This window comes from Pseudophryne corroboree, chromosome 5 (assembly GCF_028390025.1).
Source record: "Pseudophryne corroboree isolate aPseCor3 chromosome 5, aPseCor3.hap2, whole genome shotgun sequence".
Lineage (NCBI taxonomy): Eukaryota > Metazoa > Chordata > Amphibia > Anura > Myobatrachidae > Pseudophryne > Pseudophryne corroboree.
Genome location: NC_086448.1, coordinates 218,768,796 through 218,793,247, shown reverse-complemented (window position 1 = coordinate 218,793,247; position 24,452 = coordinate 218,768,796). Strand labels below are relative to the sequence as shown.

Below are 24,452 nucleotides of genomic sequence, written 5' to 3'. Positions count from 1 at the left end.
GGCCACGCTGGAGCTATGAGAAGCAGAATTCCTTTTTCTTGCTTGAACTTCCGAATTACCCTGGGCAGGAGTGACACCGGAGGGAACACGCACGGCAGCCGAAATCTCCACAGTACCGCCAGCGCATCCACGAATGCTGCTTGAGGATCCCTTGTCCTTGCTCCAAAGACCGGAACCTTGTGATTGTGTCGAGACGCCATGAGATCTACGTCTGGAAGGCCCCGCCTTTCCACTAGGAGTTGAAACACATCTGGATGGAGGCCCCACTCTCCGGCATGCACGTCCTGACGACTGAGAAAGTCAGCTTCCCAATTCAGGACTCCCGGAATAAATATTGCCGATATGGCCGGTAGATGGCGTTCTGCCCACTGTAGAATACATGAGACTTCCTTCATTGCTAGGCGGCTTCGAGTGCTGCCTTGATGATTTATGTAAGCCACTGTGGTGGCGTTGTCCGACTGTACTTGAACAGGACGGTTCTGAATTAAATGCTGGGCTAGGTTCAAGGCATTGAAGACCGCCCGCAACTCCAGAATATTGATCAAGAGGAGGGACTCCTCCTTGGTCCACCGCCCCTGAAGGGAGTGTTGCTCCAGCACCATGCCCCAACCTCTTCGACTGGCATCTGTCGTCAACAGGACCCAGTCGGATATCCAGAACGGACGGCCCCTGCACAGTTGTTGGTCCCGGAGCCACCAGAGCAGCGACAGACGGACCTCCGGAGTCAATGAGATCATTTGAGACCTGATCCGGTGAGGCAGGCCGTCCCATTTGGCTAGAATCAGCCTCTGGAGAGGACGAGAGTGAAATTGAGCGTACTCCACCATGTCGAATGCTGACACCATGAGGCCCAGCACCTGCATCGCTGAATGTATCGACACTTGCAGATGAGATAGGAAGCAACGAATCCCGTCCTGAAGTTAGTGATGAGCGGATTCGGTTTTACTCGGTTCTCAAAACCGAATCTTATTGGCTCACTGATGTCACGTGTTTTGGATAGCCAATAAGATTCGGTTTTGAGAACCGAGTAAAACCGAATCCGCTCATCACTACCTGAAGTTTCAGGACTTTCTCCTGAGACAGGAACAACCGCTGGTTGTGAGTGTCCAATAGTGCTCCCAGATGCACCATGCTCTGAGCAGGGATCAGGGATGACTTCTTCCAGTTGATGAGCCACCCGTGGGCTTGCAGAAACCGGACAGTCACAACTAGATGACGCAGGAGAAGTTCTGGGGAATTTGCCAGGATTAACAAGGGTCTGTACCACCAAATGTAGAGTGTTTGCCTTTGTCTTGTCCAACGGGACATCTGTCTGGCAAAATTGATGAGGGGGTCGGTTTTTGAAGGCTATGGCATAACCTCGCGTGACGACTTCCCATACCCAGGCATCTGAAGTGGTCTTCAACCATTCCTGGGTATACCCTAGAAGCCGGCCCCCCACCCTAGGATCCCCCAGAGGGAGGCCCGCCCCGTCTTGCGGCAGGCTTATCTGTCTTGGAAGCTGGCTGACGGGCCGCCCAGGCTCTTTTGGGCTTAGGCTTACCAGGTTTGGAAGTGCGGGCCTGCTTGTTGTACAGCTGACCTTTTGCTTTACCTGAAGGACGAAAGGGGCGAAAGGAAGTACCTTTAGCCTTCGACACAGAAGGAGCAGTACTTGGCAGACAGGCAGTTTTGGCAGTAGCCAAGTCAGCCACAATCTTATTTAAATCCTCCCCAAACAGAATATCTCCCTTAAAAGGGAGTACCTCCAGGGTTTTTCTAGAGTCCAGATCCACAGACCAGGATCTCAGCCACAATATCCGGCGAGCCAGGACTGACGTAGTAGAGGCCTTGGCTGCCAGGATACCGGTATCAGAAGCCGCCTCTTTAATATAACGAGAAGCTGTGACAATATAAGACAAGCATTGTCTAGCATGGTCAGAGGAGATTTCAGCATCTAACTCCAAGGCCCACGCTTCAATGGCCTCTGCAGCCCAAGTAGCTGCAATAGTGGGCCTTTGTGCAGCACCCGTGAGGGTGTAAATCGCTTTCAGACAACCCTCCACACGTTTATCCGTAGGCTCTTTTAGAGACGTGACGGCGGTGACCGGTAGAGCTGAGGAAACCACCATCCTAGCCACATGTGAGTCCACTGGAGGAGGAGTTAACCAATTTTTAGACAGCTCCGGCGCGAGGGGATAGCGAGCCAGCATCTTCTTTTGAGGCACAAACTTCGTACCCGGGTTTTCCCAGGGTTCTTGACGTATATCAATTAGGTGGTCAGAGTGAGGTAAAACTTGTTTAATCACGTTCTGACGCTTGAACCTATCTGGTTTCTTAGGAGGAACGGATGGCTCGGGATCATTCGTAATCTGTAAAATTAACTTAATAGCCTCCAAAAGATCAGGAACATCCACATGTGAACCACCCTCCCCATCAGCCGTATCTGAGTCAGAACCTGTGGGGTCAGTGTAAGTGCCGTCTTCATCCGACGAGGTGTCAGTGACAGCAGTGGATTGTGAGGAGACAAGCGCTTGCTTAGAGGACCCCTTGGACGTAGGCGAGCGACGGTCAGACTTTTTAGTAGTCAGGGACTGGTTCAACTTCTTTTTTTGAGCAGATAAATCATCCGCCCACGGCGGGTTAGCTGCAGGGACCACAAACGGTTGCACCGGCATTGGGGGTCCCATAGGGGGTGTTAGTTTATGAACTAGCGTATGCAGAAGCGTGGAAAAAGCGGCCCACGGCGGGTCATTATTTGCCCCCATTGCCACCGTCCCACTGGGGGGCAAGGAGCCCCCAGAACCAGAGCCCAAAACTGCTATATTCTCCTCCTAGGTATCTGCGGCTTCAACAACATCGGCAGTGTGTTCAGCCCCAGGACCGTTACCCTCAGAAGCAGACATGATATAACCTGCAGTATCAGGTAACAGTACAATTTGTCAGCAGCACAATACCTCTAGCCCAAACCCCTGTGCAGTGTAGTCAGCACCAGCAGAGATAAAGGAGAGATATGGAGACTAAATCTCAGAGAAAAATACGTAATACAGTATATCTTTGTGAAAATCCTATACTAGATAAAACCTGACGCATTAGGTCTGGCGAGGCACAAATTAATACAGGTGTACCCCAGGGTTGTGTTCTTAGTCCTTTCTTATATTCATTGTTTACTTATGATTGTGTATCAGCGGACGTATCAGTTAAATTGATTAAATTTGCGGATGATATTGCCGTAGTTGGGTTAATTATTGGTGATGATGAGCTGGCATATAGGACGGAAGTTGCAAAGTTAGTCGATCGGAGTAATGAAAATCACTTATTTTTAAATAGTGGGAAGACAAAAGAACTGATTATTGATTTTAGGAGAAGGCAGCTGCCGAAGTCACCAGTGTTTGTTGGTGATCAGGAAGTGGAAATGGTCACCTCATTCCGGTTTTTAGGCATTCAGATCTCGTCATGTTTGACTTGGTCTGAGCACCTGTTATTGATAGGAAAAAAGGCTCAACAACGACTTTTTTTCCTGCGGCGTTTAAGGGCCGCAGGTGTTGGTGCTCAGACCATGTTAAATTTTTACAGGTGCTCGATAGAGAGCATTCTTAGTTATGGGATCGTGGCATGGTATGGTGGTTGTACTCTAAAAGATCGATGGGCATTAGAAAGGATAAGGAAAACGGCAAGTAAAATCACTGGCATGCCATTGCCTAGCTTTGATGATTTGTATAGGAGTAGGGTTTTAAGCAAAGTCAGGTGTATGTTACTAGATAGCGCGCATCCTTTTAATATGCTTTTTGTAAAACTTCCATCGCGAAAGAGATTTCGTTCTCTGATAGCTCGTACCAACCGGTTTAGGGTTAGTTTTATTCCATCTGCTGTACGTATGTTAAATGAATGATTCATTTTTATGTTTGTTTTATGTTGTCGCCTGCTACTACTTGATGCTTTATACAATGTAATTTCGTCTGTCAACTTGTTTTGGCTGATGACAATAAACTTGAACTTGAACTTGAACCAAGCCCCCTCAAGTTATAGAATATAGGGATAGCAAGTTGAGTGAAAGACACGAAATGGACACCACTCAGCTATCAAATGCACACACAAATAGTAATAACCTCTGCATTGTACAGACTGTGACTAACAATAATACTGCACTGGACTAGCTTACACAGCTATATAACAATAGATATAACAGTACACAGTAAGAACTGGATGTATATCACAGGGTAATTGTACTAGGAAACCCTGACTAAGTGCACTCTTTCTTAACTAACACTGACTAAAAAAGGCAGGTAGAAAACTTAAGTGTCTTGTAAAGTCACAGCACTGACAACCAGGCGGCTTTACACAGGAGGATTTGCCCAAGCATTCCCAGGAACAGTGAGCTGAGGGATAATGGCGCCGCAGACACTGCCAGGGAGTGAGGGAGAGACAGATATGCAGCTCCAGGGCAGGAACATTTGCGGGAAATGGCGCCCTGGGGCTGGGGGAGGGGCTCCAGGTCTAAGCCTTATCCCCCTGCTGGCAAAACCACCAGGTACTGTAGGCTACTAGTAAAACGGTTTTAAAGGGAAAACCTGACCTGCACCCAGGCCCTGGTGATCTAGTGGGATCGCCTGTACTGCCACAGTGTCCACCGGCAGTGCGCGCGTCCCGCCTCCCACCGGCCGCGCCGGATCGCGATAAAGTGCGGGTCGCGCGAGCAGGACCCACTTACCTCCTCCCGAAGTGCGGCCACGCAATCCCGGAGAGCCCCAGCCGTGTGTGACTAACTTGGAAGAAAACCAGAGCCTCCTGCTGTAGGTACCCGACAACCAGGGCACGGGAGTGTACAGCGCCGCTGGGGGAGAGATGGAGCTGCAGCAGGCAATGTCTACTGACATCCAGCACAATCTGTGCCTCTGCTGCAGCCCTTGTAGTAGTCTTTTTACCTCAGAAAAAGCTTTTATAGAGCTGCTGTGAGCAGCTCTTCCTGTTACATGCTTGCACTGCAAGCACCAACTACAAACTGAGCTCCTGTGCACGGAGGCGGGGTGATATAGGAGGAGGCGCTATGCATCTTGGGAAGAAGGTCAAATCTTTTGAGCCTGTTGGTGCTTCGGATCAAGATCCTACCCTACACCCCAATGTATATCCTTGTGGAGCCCAATGTACCCCGCAGCAGAAATGGGGTAATACAGTTTTAACCACCTTCTGTTGTTTAAACATATCAGTTTTCTTGGCCACTGCAGTGGAATTCTCATCCTCCGTGATCTGTAGGATCTGCTTAATAGCATCCACCAGGGCAGGGACATCAACCTGTAAGGTAGAATCCTCGTCAGTAACGCTTGATTCAGAGTCTGACAGGGCCATATGCTCCCCCTCCTTATCAGATGAAACATCAGAGAGGTTAGTGGATTGTGAGGAGGAAGCAGTCCGCTTAGAGGACCCAGAGAGACGGCAGTGACCTGGGGTAGGTTTCTGTTTAACCAAAGACGGATTTAACTGTTGCATCTGGGTAGACAAATTCTTCGCCCAAGGTAGCTTTACTATAGGGAACTCTTGCGGTGGCAGAGGCACCGGATGTCCCATAGGGGGGCTAAACGGTCCACCAGAGCCCCCAGGAGGGTAGTGAACATAGCCCAGGGTGGCTCCATTGTAGTCACAGACGCTGCAGGCTGACTGGAAGGTGTATGACATTTAGTACACAGACCATCACACAATACTTCCCCCTCAGGAAAACCTTTGGAGCATACCTTGCAAATTACAGGAGCTTCCAGAGTTTTACTGCCCTTATTGTTAGACTATGTAATAACGCAACAATCAGGCTATTAGTACGATGAAGCCAGACAGAGTACACAACCTGTGGACAAAGTACACAAACAGTGTCCGAATACACAAATTTGCGAACTAAATCCTGGTGTGCATGACTGTAACACAGTAAAATATCCGTATAGCGATAAGTACTGTGTACACTATATTAGAGGACCCTGACACACCTAGTCCCTTCTGGTATAGAATATGTAGTGATAGCTACCTTAGATGGAATACACATGAGAGTGAAACCATACAGCAGGTACAGGCACACACAGTCAAAGACAGTGCAGAGATTATTATAAGCACAATAAAACTGCACACTGGACTAATATGTAATAGGATTTTAATACCTACCGGTAAATCCTTTTCTCTTAGTCCGTAGAGGATGCTGGGGTCACATTCAGAACCATGGGGTATAGACTGGATCCGCAGGAGACATGGACACTAAGACTTTCAAAGGGTGTGAACTGGCTCCTCCCTCTATGCCCCTCCTCCAGACTCCAGTTATAGGAACTGTGCCCAGGGAGACGGACATTTCGAGGAAAGGATTTATTGTTAAACCACGGTGAGCATCTTACCAGCTCACACCTCAAGCATGCCGCAGAACGTGACATTCAACAGAATACAAGCCAACGGCATGAACGATTGCAGCAACATGCTGACAAGAACCGTAACACAACATGTGTGTAGCCACAAGTAATAACTGCAGATACAGTACGCACTGGGACGGGCGCCTAGCATCATCTACGGACTAAGAGAAAAGGATTTACTGGTAGGTATTAAAATCCTATTTTCTCATACGTCCTAGAGGATGCTGGGGTCACATTCAGAACCATGGGGTTATACCAAAGCTCTAGAACGGACGGTAGAGTGCAAATGACTCTGCAGTACCGAATGACCAAACTTGAGGTCATCATCGGCCAAGGTACCAAACTTGTAAAACTTAGCAAAAGTGTTTGCCAAGTAGCTGCTCGGCAAAGTTGCAATGTCGAGACCCCTCCGGCAGCCGCCCAGGACGAGCCCACCTTTCTAGTAGAATGGGCCCTCACCGAAATCGTTAACGGCAATCCAGCCGTGGAATGAGCATGCTGAATTGTACCACAGATCCAGCGTGGAATAGTCTGCTTGGAAGCAGGGCACTCCATCTTGTTGGGAGCAAACCGGACAAACAGAGCCTCTGTTTTCCTAATCTGAGCTGGTCTGGCGACATAAATCTTCAAAGCTCTGACCATCTCGAAACTTTGACTCAACGAAGGCGTCAGTGGCCACAGGCACCACAATAGGTTGGTTCATGTGGAAAGATGAAACCACCTTCGGCAGAAATTGTTGACGTGTCCTCAATTCCGCTCTATCTTCATGGAAGATCAAATAAGGGCTTTTGTGAGACAAGGCCGCTAACTTAGACACTCGCCTTGCAGAAGCCAAGGCCAACAGGATGACCACTTTTCAAGTGGGGAACGTCAACTCCACCTTCTGTAAAGGTGAAAACCAATGTGATGGAAGGAACTGCAACACCACATTAAGATCCCACGGTGCCACAGGAGGCACAAATGGAGGTTGGATGTGCAACATGCTTTTCCCAAAAGTCTGAAATTCTGGAAGGGTGGCCAATTGTTTCTGAAAGAAACCGATAAGGCTGAAATCTGTACCTTAACTGAGCCCAATTTTAGGCCCGCATCCACACCTGCTTGTAGAAAATTGAGAAAACATCCTAGCTGAAACTCTTCCGTAGGAGCCTTCTTGGATTCACACCAAGAACATATTTTCTCCAACTACGGTGGTAATGTTTAGACGTTACCCTTTTTCTGGCTTGAATAAGCGTGGTAATGACTTCACTGGGCATACCCTCACGGCTAGGATTTTGTGCTCAACAGCCAAGCCGTCAAACGTAGCAACGGTAAGCCTTGATACACGCACGGCCCCTGCCGTAGTAGGTCCTCGCGTAGAGGAAGAGGGCAGGGATCTCCTATGAGTAATTCCAGAAGATCTGGATATCAAGCCCTCCTTGGCCATTCTGGGACCATGAGGATTGCTCGAATCTTTGTTCTTCTTATGATTTTTAGAACTTTTGGAATGAAAGGAAATGGAGAGAATCCATACACCGACTGAAACACCCACGGTGTCACCAGTGCATCCACTGCTATTGCTTGAGGGTCTCTCGACCTGGAACAATATCTCTGAAGCTTCTTGTTGAGACGAGATGCCATCATGTCTACTTGAGGAAACTCCCCAACGACTTGTCACCTCAGCGAAGACCTCTTGGTGGAGGCCCCACTCTCCTGGATGGAGATAGTGTCTGCTGAAGAAGTCCCTGGAATGAAGATTGTTTGTATGTCTTTCCGCCCCGCGGAGGACCTTTGTGGCTTCTGCTATCGCCGCTCTGCTTTTTGTTCCGCCTTGGCGGTTTATGTACGCTACTGCTGTTACATTGTCCGACTGGATCAATACGGGCAGATCGCGAAGATGTTCCGCTTGCAGAAGGCCATTGTAAATGGCCCTTAACTCCAGAATGTCACACGCCATAGGCGGCGTTCACCGCGCTTACCCCTGCGTGCCTGCTGGTCTGTGATGCGGCCTCCGCCTTCGATGGTCCACGGGCTCGGGCGCCTGGCTGGCGCGGTTCTCCGGGGCAGGGGCGCCACTATGACACCCGGCATCACGTGGGCGGGGAGCAGGTGACGTCATCAGACTGTTCCGCCAATCCAGCGGAGGCGGGAGATTCAAAGGCAGACGCCAGGTAGAGCCTCGGGGCCTGAGTATCGTCTTTTCCCCTGAAGTGGATGCCAGTGCTCTTGTTCCCGGCGAATCTCTCTGCAGTCGTACCCCAGTGTCTCCGGCACTTCCAGGTGCCAGTTGCTGCACAGTTCCAGCGTATACAGCGGCTGGTGTGTTCCTCTGCAATCCAGCCACCAGTGCTTCTTGGAGTCAGTGTGGGCTGCGGGCTAAACACCGCTCTCAAGTTCTACAAGTCAACTGTGTCTTAAACACCGTTCTCAAATTCTACAAGTCATCAGTGTCTTTAGCCACCGCTCCCAAGTTTTGCAAGTTACCAGCGTCTTTAACCACCGCTCCCAAGTTCTACAGTGTCTTTAATCACCGCTCTCAAGTCATACAAGTCATCAGTGTCTTTAACCACCGTTCACAAGTGTTTCAAATCATCAGAGTCTTTAACCACCGTTCACCAGTTCTTCAAATTATCAGTATCTTTAAAAACATCACTCACAAGTTCTTCAGTCACTATTATCTTGTACCAACACTCACAAGTGCTTCTTTTCCTGGAATCTTTAACTTTGCTTACAAGTTCCCCTATAGGCCTGGATATTCCCCCCATATGTTCCTTCTCTGCTATGTGACATTGTGTTGCTCCCTTCCTGCAATAAAGTTCTTTAATATTTTCACCAAGCTTTACTGTCAGAGTCCTGTATGAGGAAGACCTAGATCAAGCCATCCCTGTTCCGACCCAACTGTGGTTCCTCTCCCCTATTATCGGGAGAACCCCCGAGTTCACAACACCCCCAACCTAGGTCAGTGACACAGAATGTTTATGTGGAGACAAGTTTCTTGACTTGACCATCTTCCTTGGAAGATTTTCCTCCGTGTGAATGCACCCCAGCCTCAGAGGCTTGCATCCATGGCAACCAAGATCCTGTCTTGGATCCCGAACCTGCGCCCCTCTAGGAGGTGAGAGCTGTGTAGCCACCACAAGAGTGAGATTCTAGTCTCAGAAGACAGGATAATCCTTCGTTGCATGTGTAGGTGGGATCCGGAACACTTGTCCAACAGGTCCCACTGGAACACTCTGGCATGAAATCTGCCAACTGAATGGCCTCGTAGGCCGCAACCATCTTTCCCAGCAACCGAATGTATTGATAGATTGACACTTTTGCTGGTTTCAGAACATGTTTGACCAGGCTCTGAAGTTCCAGAGCCTTTTTCCCTGGAAGAAAAACTCTGTAGTTCTGTGTACAGTATCCTTCTCAAAAAACGACAGCCGCGTTGTTGGAATTAACTCTGCTTTTGGCAAGTTTAGGAGCCAACCATGTTGTTGAAGAACTGTCAGGGATAGTGCAATGTTTTGCACCAACTGGTCCCTGGATCTCGTCTTTATCAGGAGATCGTCCAAGTACGGGATAATCGTGACTCCATGCTTTTGAAGGAGAACCATCATTTCCGCCATTATGTCTGTGAAAATCCTCGGAGCCGTGGATAGACCAAACGGCAACATCTGAAACTGGTAATGACAATTCTGAATTGCAAACCTCAGTGACGCAGAGGAAAATGGAAATCTGCAAGTAGGCATCCTTTATGTCTACCGAAACAATGAAACTTCTTTCCACCAGACTGGAAATCACTGTCCTGAGAGTTTCCATCTTGAATTCGAGTTTCTTTTGGTGGAAATCGAGGGATTTCCGTTTGGGATTGACCTCTGTCCGGTCTCAGGACCACGAAAAAGGCTTGATTAAACGGCTTCACCCTGTTGTGACGGGGGAACTAGGATAAGGACATGATTCAGACACAATTTTTGTATTGCGTCGCATACTACCTCCCTGTTCGGAGGAGAACTGGTAAGGCCGATTTGAAAAATCGTTGAGGGGAAACGTCTCGAAAACTGCCAGTTTTCTGAATGAATCCAGAACTGACTGAAGAGTTTTTGACGCGCCCCCACCGGTGCAGCCTCCCGCAAGAGAGCCCCAGCGGCATGCGGTGGATTCGGTGGATGCATAGGATGATTTCTGCACCTGTGATCTGGAAGAGACTGCGGACCTCTTCCCTCTTTCCTTTCCTAAACCTGCAAAGAAGAGGGAATCTAACTTCTTGTGCATCTATTGGGTCGAGATGACGGCATCCGATAATGATGCATCTTCATTCGTTGTGATTGACCATAGGTCCAGAAGGTTGACTTACTTGCGGCCGTTGCTGAGATCAAATCAACTAGGCCATCACCAAACAAGGCTTCTCCTTCATAGGGAAGAGGCTCCATTTCTTCTTGGAGTCAGCATCAGCATTCCACTGGTGAATGCACAACGACCACCTAGCCGAGACCGCTATAGAAATGGCCTGTGAATCCAAGAGTCCAATTTCCCCGGCAGTCTCACTTAAGCATACCGCAGCGTTCTTGATATGACCCAACGTAAGGAGTATCTTATCTCCCTCCAGGGTAACTATAACGGACAACAAGGTATACTATCATTTTTGAATACTACTACTCACCCATGCGCCTGCCATGGCAGGTCTAAGTAAGGTAACCGTGGTTACATAACTAGGATATAGCGTAGCTTCCTTATACGATCCACTGGATTTGTGACATGGTCCCATGCAGAGCAGGGAGTGACTCACACTTTATTCTGTTGGAAGCCACCAGGATTCTTTCTCAGAGCGCTCAGTACATGAGATTAGCTATCCGTATATATCTATACATACATATACATACTATATACATATAAACATATATTAATCCACATACATATATAGACCCTCCGTCAGGAACAGCAGGGTTCTCCGTAACGTTAATACGTCCTTCATTGTACTGCACAATATTGGATCTAATCAGGAAACAATATGGTCGACACAGGAATCAGTATCCGTGTCGGTATCAGGGAGTAGCAACTGGGCAAAATAACATCTTATGTTATTCATGTACTGCATATGTTAATCATGTACTGAATGCTCTTTTCAAATTTTGGATCTAAACTGGAATCACTATAGTTGACACTGGAATCCGTGTCCGTGTCGGAATCAGTATGTAACATTTCTAATCTCTTACTGATATGCTCCATATTTGCATTCAAGACATTCACCTAGTCAGGAGTCGGCAGTGCCGACACGGTCACCCCCTCATACGTCTGTGTCCCTAATATAGCTTCCTCCTGGGAAGAGCACTCGGCCTCAGACACGTCGACACACATGTTATCAAACACCAACAGACACACCGGCTTATACGAGACAGACCCACAGTAAGACTGTCAGATGGACACAGAGAGGATTTTTGCCAGCTCACAACTCAGCGCAATCATACAAAGCCTGTGAATAAACTCATAACAGACTTGCAGCGCTTTTATCTGAAATACACTGCCCAAACTACACTATGCCCCCCCCCCCTTTCAGCAGTGAGGGAGGACCAGCGTCTCCGCAGCATGTAGGAGAAAAAGGCGCTGAGCTGTGCTGGCCGAGTGAGGAAGAAGTCCCGCCCCCGTAATGGCGCGCTTCTTCCCGCTCTTAAATAAATAATGTCTCTGGCGGGGGTAGTACAGTGCCTAGGCACTAATGTCCCCTTCTGCCAGCCAAAAAAGAGGAATTATACATGCTGCCCAGTCCCCCCCCCCCCCCCCCCCAATCCCCAATCCCCCGGGCCCTGCACTGCCTGTGAAACGGGAGCATGGCGCGCAGCGTTCTCGCCCGCCGCGCGGTACCTCATAATGCTGTCACTGAAGTCTTCTTTTCTTCTGCTACTCACCTGTCTTCTGGCTCTGTAAGGGGGTGACAGCAGGCTGCGGGAGTGAGCATCTGAGCGTACCCAGCGATCAAACCCTCAGGAGCTAATGGTGTCCTGTAGCCAGAAGCAGAGCCCTTGAACTCACTGGAAGTGGGTCATACTTCTCTCCCCTAAATCCCACGAAGCAGGGAGACTGTTGCCAGCAGTTTTCCCTGAAAATAAAAAACCTAACATAAGTCTTTTTCAGAGAAACTCAGTAGAGCTCCCTGTAGTGCATCCAGTCTCACTGGGCACAATTCTAAAACTGGAGCCTGGAGGAGGGGCCAGTTCACACCCTTTGAAAGTCTTAAAGTGCCTATGTCTCCTGCGGATCCAGTCTATACCCTATGGTTCTGAATGTGACCCCAGCATCCTCTTGGACGTATGAGAAATACACACACACACACACACACACACACACACACACAGCGCGGTCCTAGACCGAAGGTATATATCAGAATACTCGTACAAAATATTCTGTAATAGATACACTCTTTCTTAACTAGCGCTGTCTGTAACAAGACATGTAGAATACTCAAGTGTCTGTAAAGTCTCAGCACTATGGAGAGGCAGCTTTACAGGGGAGACATTTCAATGCAATCCCAGAGACCAGCAGCTATGCGTAGAAGATAGAGCCGAGCGTCTCTGTCAGGACCTGAGGGAGAGTGTGAGGCAACTCCAGGGTGGGAAATCTGTGAGGAGATGGCGCCCTGGGCCGGGGGAGAGGCTACAGGTCAAGCGCCGACTCCCCTATGCTGGGCCTCACTGCTGGTACTACGGAGACTTACCAATAGGGGCGTTAGTACACCCGACCTGTACTCCTATGCCCTGGCGGATATAGTGGGATCCCTGCTCAGTAACACTGTCCATGCCAGCGTAGCAGTCCGTCTCCCTAGACTGCGACAGGAACGCGGTTTAGTGGAGAGTCTCGCCTGGGGGACCCTCTTACTTCCTCCCGTCGCAGCAGCCACGTGAACCAGGAGAACGTCTGTGACCGTGTGCCTAAGCCGAAATGTTTCCGCCGCAAGTACCCGGGATCTGAGCCGCGGGAGTATGCGACGCCGCTTGGGAGGTGACGGAGACGCAGCACTGAATGTCACCCTAACATAACAGTGCTGCGTCCCTAGAAGTCTTCTATAGTTTTTCCAGTGCAGCCCGCCTGTTAGGTGACCTGCTGCCTGCAGGCACCACTCGAAACGGAGCTCTCAGTGCCCGAAGGCGGGGTTATAGAGGAGGCCCCAATGCATCCTGGGACAGTCAAAGCTTTGCAATATGGTTTGTTGGTTCCGCACTAGCAGTGCGCTGTAGGGCCACACTAAAATATAAGCAGATATGAAAATAACCAATGTAAATAGTGCTAATAGCCAAATCTTTGGATAGCACTTTGCTATTGGTGGTTCTCCTAAAACACTTTTGTAGATTAACTACACATATATGGGGAAAGAGAAGGACAAAAGAATTCCTTTTTGGGAGCACTCTTATTTGAAAATGACAGTCAATCAAAACAGTATAAGGTAGATAATGTAATGATGAATAATCTAAAACATAACATTTATTCTGTTCCTTTAAAATATCAACCTGTATGGTCCAAAATAATTAGAATCTCTATCTTAATTTCTAAATAAGAGATAGAAAGGTGAAATATAGATTAAAATAGTGAGAGTGGGCAGCATAGGTATGCTCCACCAGTGTTGTCAGGTGAAAATATAGGTGATCATCTTGGTGATATCCACAGTGCCTGGTATTCCTAAGTGGTCTCCCCTCAAAGTACTAGCCAGGTCTATCCTATCAGCTTCCGAGATTGAAGATCGGGCTACTTTCAGGATAGTACGACCTTGAACAGTGAAGATGATAAATCAAGGAAGAAAGAACCCACTTCTGCTGTCTGTACTCTGCCTGCTATACGTCACTGAATAAATTGGCCCCAGGCTTTTCCAGATGAGAGAGTGTTGGAAAAGAGAGCCATAACCAGTCTAGGAGTGGAATAATTCACTGGATATCACGGTCATGTTCCACTTTCAATATAAGAAAGAAGAAAGAAAGAAGACACTTCTGCTTTCTGTTGCGACAGCAAAATGTACGCTGAAAAGGACAAAGCCCTTGCCAGCATTGCTGTCAGCCAGATGAGAGAGTGATAGAAAAGGTAAGAAGAGGTACAGATCAATGAGAATAAGTAATGGGATGTTAAATATTAATTCATTCATTCATTTGAAGACAGAGAAGAACAACATCCCAGTCACATATATAATTGATCACCTCTAAATATGGAAACCAAATGTACACACAGACATCAATAAATACGCTAATAATTCTGAATGGCAAATAAGCTGGAGTTCTAGCACATTAGTTCAATTGCGTGTATTATATCCTGAACATTTAGGCATTCGACATATCATAATAATTCCGGTTAAATGGTCAAACCGGAGTAACAGTGTCTGTGGAGATAAACAGAATCCTATTCCCCTGAAACACATTATTAAATGATGGGTCATTAGTAACATAGTAACCTTGATCTCTCACATAAAAAGGCTAAAGTGAAACAATGTTGCAAAAGAAGTCATCAAACATAAATCTTCAGAATCATTCAAAGATTCATGAATCTTCTATCAAACGAACTGTAAAATGAGCCTATATCCGTTCTGACAGGTTGAAATGATAATCATTGATACTGAATTTTCATAGAGAAAAAGGGGTGATAACTGCACATATGAATCCTTAATTATACTCATAACTGTTGCAAGATTACAGATGGTATGTCATCAGAAAAAAGGAAGGAATTCATAAGAATAATTCAGAGAATCAATTTCTGCTGATAGAGCTATATATTAAATTCATAGCAGTTCTGACACATTGAATTACTAATCAATAGTGTAAAGCAGTCATGGATCAGACCTTTTTACAGAAAAGTAAATTTCAACAAATGTAACAAATATACCAAAGCACCTCCATGATAATTTTTTTGATAATTTATAGGGAACAGCAGGGAAATGTTCTTAACTGACACGGATGCTGAGTATATGTACTAATAAATTCAAGTGTCAAACCTGCAGTCAGGTATATATATATACATATATGCGTCCCCGGTAAGTGGTCCTCAAATATTGGCGTGAAAATGTGAGGGGAAGGAGGGGGAAACAGGACAAATGTAGCCGAAGGTGAGCACGAACAGATAAGGAGCATTACATTACCAAACGCCGCTCCAAACCAACTTGGATGCCGGCGTTGTCAGTCTCCTCTGCCGCTCCCGGCCAGCCTGCTTCCACTCTCCGTATACACCTCACACACGCCGAGGTGCAGCGGCCGCCACCACTAGTAAGGGGGGCGTGGCCGCACGACGTCCTTTGATGAAGTCAGTCCCAACGTACGTTTCACCGCTGGGCTTGCTCCCGTGAACAAGCCCAGCGGTGAAACGTACATCGGGACTGACGTCATCAAAGGATGTCGTGCGGCCACTCCGTCCTTCCTAGTGCGGGCGGCCGCTGCACCTCGGCGTGTGTGAGGTGTATACGGAGAGTGGAAGCAGGCTGGCCGGGAGCGGCAGAGGAGACTGACAACGCCGGCATCCAAGTTGGTTTGGAGCGGCGTTTGGTAATGTAATGCTCCTTATCTGTTAGTGCTCACCTTCGGCTACATTTGTCCTGTTTCCCCCTCACATTTTCACGCCAATATTTGAGGACCACTTACCGGGGACGCATATATATATATATATATATATATATATATATATATATATATATATACCTGACTGCAGGTTTGACACTTGAATTTATTAGTACATATACTCAGTATCCGTGTCAGTTAAGAACATTTCCCTGCTGTTCCCTATAAATTATCAAAAAAATTATCATGGGAGGTGCTTTGGTATATTTGTTACATTTGTTGAAATTTACTTTTCTGTAAAAAGTTCTGATCCATGACTGCTTTACACTATTGATTAGTAATTCAATGTGTCAGAAATGCTATGAATTTAATATATAGCTCTATCAGCAGAAATTGATTCTCTGAATTATTCTTATGAATTCCTTCCTTTTTTCTGATGACATACCATCTGTAATCTTGCAACAGTTATGAGTATAATTAAGGATTCATATGTGCAGTTATCACCCCTTTTTCTCTATGAAAATTCAGTATCAATGATTATCATTTCAACCTGTCAGAACGGATATAGGCTCATTTTACAGTTCGTTTGATAGAAGATTCATGAATCTTTGAATGATTCTGAAGATTTATGTTTGATGACTTCTTTTGCAACATTGTTTCACTTTAGCCTTTTTATGTGAGAGATCAAGGTTACTATGTTACTAATGACCCATCATTTAATAATGTGTTTCAGGGGAATAGGATTCTGTTTATCTCCGGTTTGACCATTTAACCGGAATTATGATATGTTGAATGCCTAAATGTTCAGGATATAATACACGCAATTGAACTAATGTGCTAGAATTCCAGCTTATTTGCCATTCAGAATTATTAGCGTATTTATTGATGTCAGTGTGTACATTTGGTTTCCATATTTAGAGGTGATCAATTATATATGTGACTGGGATGTTGTTCTTCTCTAGGTCTTCAAATGAATGAATCAATATAATTAATATTTAACATCCCAATACTTATTCTCATTGATCTGTACCTCTTCTTACCTTTTCTATCACTCTCTCATCTGGCTGACAGCAGTGCTGGCAAGGGCTTTGTCCTTTTCAGCGTACATTTTGCTGTCACAACAGAAAGCAGAAGTGTCTTCTTTCTTTCTTCTTTCTTATATTGAAAGTGGAACATGACCGTGATATCCAGTGAATTATTCCACTCCTAGACTGGTTATGGCTGTCTTTTCCAACACTCTCTCATCTTTAAAAGCCTGGGGACAATTTATTCAGTGACGTATAGCAGGCAGAGTACAGACAGCAGAAGTGGGTTCTTTCTTCCTTCATTTATCATCTTCACTGTTCAAGGTCGTACTATCCTGAAAGTAGCCCAATCTTCAATCTCGGAAGCGGATAGGATAGACCTGGCTAGTACTTTGAGGGGAGACCACTTAGGAATACCAGGCACTGTGGATATCACCAAGATGATCACCTATATTTTCACCTGACAACACTGGTGGAGCATACCTATGCTGCCCACTCTCACTATTTTAATCTATATTTCACCTTTCTATCTCTTATTTAGAAATTAAGATAGAGATTCTAATTATTTTGGACCATACAGGTCGATATTTTAAAGGAACAGAATAAATGTTATGTTTTAGATTATTCATCATTACATTATCTAACTTATACGGTTTTGATTGACTGTCATTTTCAAATAAGAGTGCTCCCAAAAAGGAATTATTTTGTCCTTCTCTTTCCCCATATATGTACAGTCAAAGCTTTGCCTGATGGTGCCTCTGGATCCAAGAGCCCGCTCTACACCCCGATGTATTCCCTGTGGAACACAGTGTACCCCACTGCAGAAATGACTGGAGCTGGTTGGTTGGTACTTTATCTCTCTCCGTTTTATCTTTCTCCAAGGCTTTGTACACAGATCCCTTTATCCCTATACAGTTTTACAATGTATTTTGTGATCACTCTCTGAATTATACGATCTCCATTGTTACTGTATTATTGGGTGTGCTACTTAATCCACCTCTTTTGACTAACAAATGACAAATCGAATGCATGTGCTATGGGACAGCAGCAGCACTGCCCCCAGGGCTCTAAGCCCTGAGCGAATGCACCATACGCACACCCCTCTAGCGATGGTCCTGTGTACATACACAGATGCAAATATCACCTCCCCTGCTGTGGCTAATGGGCATCTGAACGAAACAACAACTGAATTGTTCCAAATAGACGCCCATTCATTTAGACTGGCACCCAGGACATTTGAATCACCCCCTTACCTACTTTTTACCATTAACCTATGTTTTTGTTTTCCTTTTTTTTTTTGGGGGGGGGGGGGGGGGGGTGATTAAATTGTGCTGCACGCCCCTGCTGGGCGTCTATAGGAGCTGTTATACTGTTGCTCTGATCAGATGCCCAATTAGCACTCAATGCGCCTCAAAGTTCCGGGGTAGCCGTGCAAAACAGCTAACCCGTCTGAAGTTCTCGCTTGGACGTCCAAAGTCTGAGTTTGGCCACCCAAACTATGGACTTGTCACACATTTTTTCTTGCACTTCCGGAGGCGGTGAAAAAAAAAAAAATTGTCTGCTGCGGCTAATGGGCATCTGATCGAAGTAACAATTGAATAGCTCCGATAGATACCCATTCGTATAGACGCCCAGCACAATTGAATGTAAACTTGTCATGTAATCCACTCACTAAATTAGGCCACTAATGATGATTAATGCTCCAAGATTATTTAAAAAACAAAACAAAAAAAACAAAAAAGTTAACAATAGTGACAGATGAAACAAAGACATATTGCAGAATTACCTGTTCCATGCTTGCAATTTTGGTTGGACTATCTACAATAATATCACTTTCTGCAAAGGAATCACCTTCACATCCATCTTCTTGTGACCCTGAGGTTTCCATTTGTCTGGTACAAAAAGAAGTAATATAATTAAAACATGCAGCAGTTAATTACTATATCACACACCCAGCAAACGTGTACAGCTTCACTGCACTAGAGCAGATTCCCTTCATTATTTTTCACTTTTGATATTGAAATCACAACTAGTATAAACAGAAATAAGTACAGGCTGAGTATCCCTTATCCAAAATGCTTGGGACCAGAGGTATTTTGGATATCGGATTTTTTCGTATTTTGGAATAATTGCATACCATAGTGAGATATTATGGTGATGGGACCTAAATCTAAGCACAGAATGCATTTATGTTTTATATGCACCTTATACACACAGCCTGAAGGTCATTTTAGCCAATATTTTTTATAACTTTGTGCATTAAACAAAGTGTGTCTACATTCACACAATTCATTTATGTTTCATATACACCTTATATACACAGTCTGAAGGTCATTTAATACAATATTTTTAATAACTGTGTGTATTAAACAAAGTTTGTGTACATTGAGCCATCAGAAAACAAAAGTTTCACTATCTCACTCTCGCTCAAAAAAAGTCCGTATTTCGGAATATTCCGTATTTCGGATATTTGGATATGGGATACTCAACCTGTACTACAAAATGAAAATAACAAAAAAAAATCTTATGACTTTTTTTAAACATAGATTAATGGAAAGGGATGTAATGGAAAGAAGTGGTTAGAGGCAAAGGATCACGTTACTCAGAAAAATATAAATATGAAAATCAATTGTACACATTCAGCGGCGTCTTAAGAGAGGAGGGGGCCCGTGTGCATACTCCGGGTGGGCCCCTCCTCTCCACGGTGCAGTAAGCTCCGGCAATATGCCGGAGTCTACTGCGCATGCGCATGTCTCCTGAAACATGGCGCCCGCCATGTTTTGGAGACAAAAATTTAACTGCGCATGGCCATTTTTTATGTGTTTTTTGGCCGCAACGGCTGCTGCAGCTGCGGTGCCCGGCGGTGGACTTCAGACAGGCGAGTATGAAAATATGGGTGCAATGTGTGCGGTGTGGGCCCCACTGTACCCAGGGGCCTGTGTGCACCGCACACATTGCACCCATGATAGAAACGCCAGTGTATACATTTTTCCTTACCGAGTTGTTACACTAAAATCAAATCAACTTCTTCTCTGCTTCATGAAAGGTCCAGACAGTACAGAGACACCCCCCAAAAGAGAAGTCCTTTATATTTGTACCAAGTAGTTAAGGAGAAACAGAAGCAAATCTAATCCAAAGATCTAGATGCAATCAAATAAGATTTTACTTACCGGTAAATCTAATTCTCGTAGTCCGTAGTGGATGCTGGGGACTCCGTTAGGACCATGGGGAATAGACTGGCTCCGCAGGAGACAGGGCTCTTTAAGAAAGAATTTGGATACTGGTGTGCCCTGGCTCCTCCCTCTATGCCCCTCCTCCAGACCTCAGTTAGAGAAACTGTGCCCGGAAGAGCTGACAGTGCAAGGAAAAGGATTTTGGAATCCAGGGCAAGACTCATACCAGTCACACCAATCACACCGTATAACTCGTGATAAACTTACCCAGTTAACAGTATGAACAACAACGGAGCATCAGATCAACCCTGATGCAACCAACATAACCCATATTTAAGCAATAACTATATACAAGTATTGCAGAAGAAGTCCGCACTTGGGACGGGCGCCCAGCATCCACTACGGACTATGAGAAATAGATTTACCGGTAAGTAAAATCTTATTTTCTCTAACGTCCTAGTGGATGCTGGGGACTCCGTAAGGACCATGGGGATTATACCAAAGCTCCCAAACGGGCGGGAGAGTGCGGATGACTCTGCAGCACCGAATGAGCAAACACAAAGTCCTCCTCAGCCAGGGTATCAAACCTGTAGGTGTTTGAACCTGACCAAGTAGCCACTCGGCAAAGCTGTAATGCCGAGACCCCTCGGGCAGCCGCCCAAGAAGAGCCCACCTTCCCTGTGGAATGGGCCTTAACTTATTTAGACTGCGGCAACCCAGCCGCAGAATGAGCCTGCTGAATCGTGTTACAGATCCAGCGAGCAATAGTTTGCTTTGAAGCAGGCGCCCCAAGCTTGTTGGAAGCATACAGGATAAACAAAGATTCTGTTTTCCTGACCCTAGCCGTTTGGGCTACATAAACCTTCAAAGCCCTGACCACATCTAGTAACTCGGAATCCTCCAAGTCACGAGTAGCCACAGGCACCACAATAGGTTGGTTCATATGAAAGGATGACACCACTTTTTGCAGAAATTGTGGACGGGTCCGCAATTCTGCCTTGTCCATATGGAAAACCAGATAGGGGCTTTTATGTGACAAAGCCGCCAATTCTGACACACGCCTAGCTGAAGCCAAGGCTAATAGCATGACCACCTTCCCCGTGAGAAATTTTAACTCCACGGTTTTGAGTGGCTCAAACCAGTGTGACTTCAGGACCCACCAGGACCCAGTCCTGAATGCCGAATCTGCGACCTTCGAGAAGGTGAGCACTCTGCAGCTACCACAGGAGAGACACCCTGGCCCTGGGGGATAGGGTGATTAACCGATGCATCTGAAGATGTGATCCGGACCACTTGTCCAGTAACTTTTGTGCCACTGGAGGCACAAAAGGGGGCTGAATATGCAGCACTCCCTTTACAAACGTCTGGGCTTCAGGAAGAGAAGCTAGTTCTTTTTGAAAGAAAATGGATAGAGCCGAAATCTGGACCTTAATGGAATCCAATTTCAGGCCCAAAGTCACTCCCGACTGTAGGAAGTGAAGGAAACGGCCCAGCTGGAATTCCTCCGTAGGGGTATTCCTGGCCTCACACCAAGCAACATATTTTCGCCATATACGGTGATAATGTTTAGCAGTCACGTCCTTCCTAGCCTTTATCAGCGTAGGAATAACCTCATCCGGAATGCCTTTTTCTGCTAGGATCCGGCGTTCAATCGCCATGCCGTCAAACGCAGCCGCGGTAAGTCTTGGAACAGACAGGGTCCCTGTTGCAACAAGTCCTGTCTTAGAGGCAGAGGCCATGGGTCCTCTGTGAGTATTTCTTGCAGATCCGGATACCAAGTCCTTCTTGGCCAATCCGGAACAATGGGTATTGTTCTCACTCTTCTTTTTCTTACGATTCTCAGCACCTTTTGTATGAGAGGAAGAGGAGGAAATACATAAACCGACTGGAACACCCACGGTGTCACTAGTGCGTCTACAGCTATCGCCTGAGGGTCTCTTGACCTGGCGCAATATCTCTGTAGCTTTTTGTTGAGGCGGGATGCCATCATGTCCACCTGTGGCAGTTCCCACCGCCTTGCAATCTGCGTGAAGACTTCTTGATGAAGTCCCCACTCTCCCGGGTGGAGGTCGTGCCTGCTGAGGAAGTCTGCTTCCCAGTTGTCCACTCCCGGAATGAACACTGCTGACAGTGCTCTTACGTGATTCTCCGCCCAGCGAAGAATTCTGGTGGCTTCTACCATCGCCACCCTGCTCCTTGTGCCGCCTTGGCGGTTTACATGAGCCACTGCGGTGATATTGTCTGACTGAATCAGAACCGGTTGGTCGTGAAGCAGGGACTCTGCTTGACGTAGGGCGTTGTATATGGCCCTTAGATCTCCAGACTTGACCACAGCCCTTGGAAATTTCTTCCCTCCCCCCACCCTCGGAGGCTTGCATCCGTGGTCACCAGGACCCAGTCCTGAATGCCGAATCTGCGACCTTCGAGAAGGTGAGCACTCTGCAGCTACCACAGGAGAGACACCCTGGCCCTGGGGGATAGGGTGATTAACCGATGCATCTGAAGATGTGATCCAGACCACTTGTCCAGTAAGTCCCATTGGAAGGTCCTCGCATGGAACCTGCCGAAGGGAATGGCCTCGGATGATGCCACCATCCTTCCCAGGACTCGAGTGCAGTGATGCACTGACATCTGTTTTGGTTTTAATAGATTCCTGACCAGTGTCACGAGCTCCTGAGCTCTCTCTATCGGGAGATAAACCCTTTTCTGGTCTGTGTCTAGGATCATGCCTAGGAGAGGCAGATGAGCTGTAGGAACCAACTGCAACTTTGGAATATATAGAATCCAGCCGTGTTGCCGTTACACTTCCAGAGAAAGTGATACGCTGTTCAGCAACTGCTCTCTTGATCTCGCTTTTATGAGGAGATCGTCCAAGTACGTGATCATAGTGACACCTTGCTTCCGCAGGAGCACCATCATTTCCGCCATTACCTTGGTGAACATTCTCGGGGCCGTGGAGAGACCAAACGGCAACGTCTGAAATTGGTAATGACAATCCCGTACCGCAATCCTGAGGTACGCCTGATGAGGTGGATAAATGGGGACATGAAGATATGCATCCTTTATGTCCCGAGTCACCATAAAATCTCCCCCTTTCAGGCTTGCAATGACCGCTCTTAGCGATTCCATCTTGAACTTGAACCTTTTCAGGTATATGTTCAGGGATTTTAAATTCAATATGGGTCTGACCGAACCGTCCGGTTTCGGGACTACCACATGGTCGAATAATAACCCCCTCCTTGTTGAAGGAGGGGAACCTTGACCACCACCTGTTGAAGATACAATTTGTGAATTGCAGTTAACACTGTTTCCCTCTCTTTGGGGGAAGCCGGCAGGGCCGTCGGTGAGGGGGCATCTTCCCAAAGTCCAGCTTGTATCCCTGAGACACAATATCTATTGCCCAGGGATCTAACAGGGAGTGAACCCACTTGTGGCTGAACTTACGAAGGCATGCCCCCACCGGGCCTAGCTCCGCCTGTGGAGCCCCAGCGACATGCGGTGGATTTTTGTAGAGGCCGGGGAGGACTTCTGTCCCCCGGAACTAGCTGTGTTGTGCAGCTTCTTTCCTCTGCCCCCGCCTCTGGCAAGAAAGGACGCACCTCAGACTTTCTTGTGTTTGTTCGAAAGGCTGCATTTAATAATGTCGTGCTTTCCTAGGCTGTGCAGGAATATAAGACAAAATATCAGAATTACCAGCTATAGCTGTGGAGACCAGGTCCGAGAACCCTTCTCCACACAATCCTCAGCCTTCCATATGCCTCCTAAGTCGGCATCATCTGTCCATTGCATATTCTACAGGACACGTCAAGCAGAAATCGACATAGCTTTGACTCTAGGACCCAGAATACTCATGTCTCTTTGGGAATGTTTTATATATATATATATATCTCTTAAGACAGCATCTTTATATATATCTCTCTCCCTCTATATATATATATATATAGCTCTATATCTCATATATATATATATATATATATATATATATATATATATATATATATAGAGAGAGAGAGAGAGAGAGAGAGATATATATATAGAGAGATATATATAGATATATATATAGATATATATATATATATATATATATATATATATAGAGATATATAGAGATATATAGAGATATATATATATATATATATATACATACTAGGGTCTCAATCTCTGCTGATAAGGTACCTGTCCACGCTGCCACAGCGCTATAAACCCATGCCGACACAATCACCGGTCTGAGTAGTGTACCAGAATGTGCACGCTATCTGCAGGATCCCTGAGAATAGCTGTTACGTCAGGGCTACCTTTTGGGCAAACGTGACACCCTAGGGGAAGATTCCCATCCTATCCTGGCCCTAGTGGGGAAAGGATACTGCCTGAGAATTCTTTGTGTAAACTGCAGTCTCTTGTCTGGAGATTCCC

The 24,452-nt window shown here is 46.4% G+C and overlaps 1 protein-coding gene across 3 annotated transcripts in view; it reads right to left on the bottom strand.

Annotated features, from left to right (window-relative positions):
- Positions 1–24,452, bottom strand: part of CREM (cAMP responsive element modulator) — a 249,487-nt gene that overhangs the window by 95,802 nt on the left and 129,233 nt on the right. For all 3 annotated transcript variants that reach the window (XM_063922130.1, XM_063922129.1, XM_063922132.1), the window contains exon 2: positions 18,653–18,758. In XM_063922130.1, coding sequence (XP_063778200.1) covers positions 18,653–18,754 — 102 coding nt within the window. In that variant the 5' untranslated portion in view covers positions 18,755–18,758. The remainder of the gene's footprint in view (positions 1–18,652; positions 18,759–24,452) is intronic.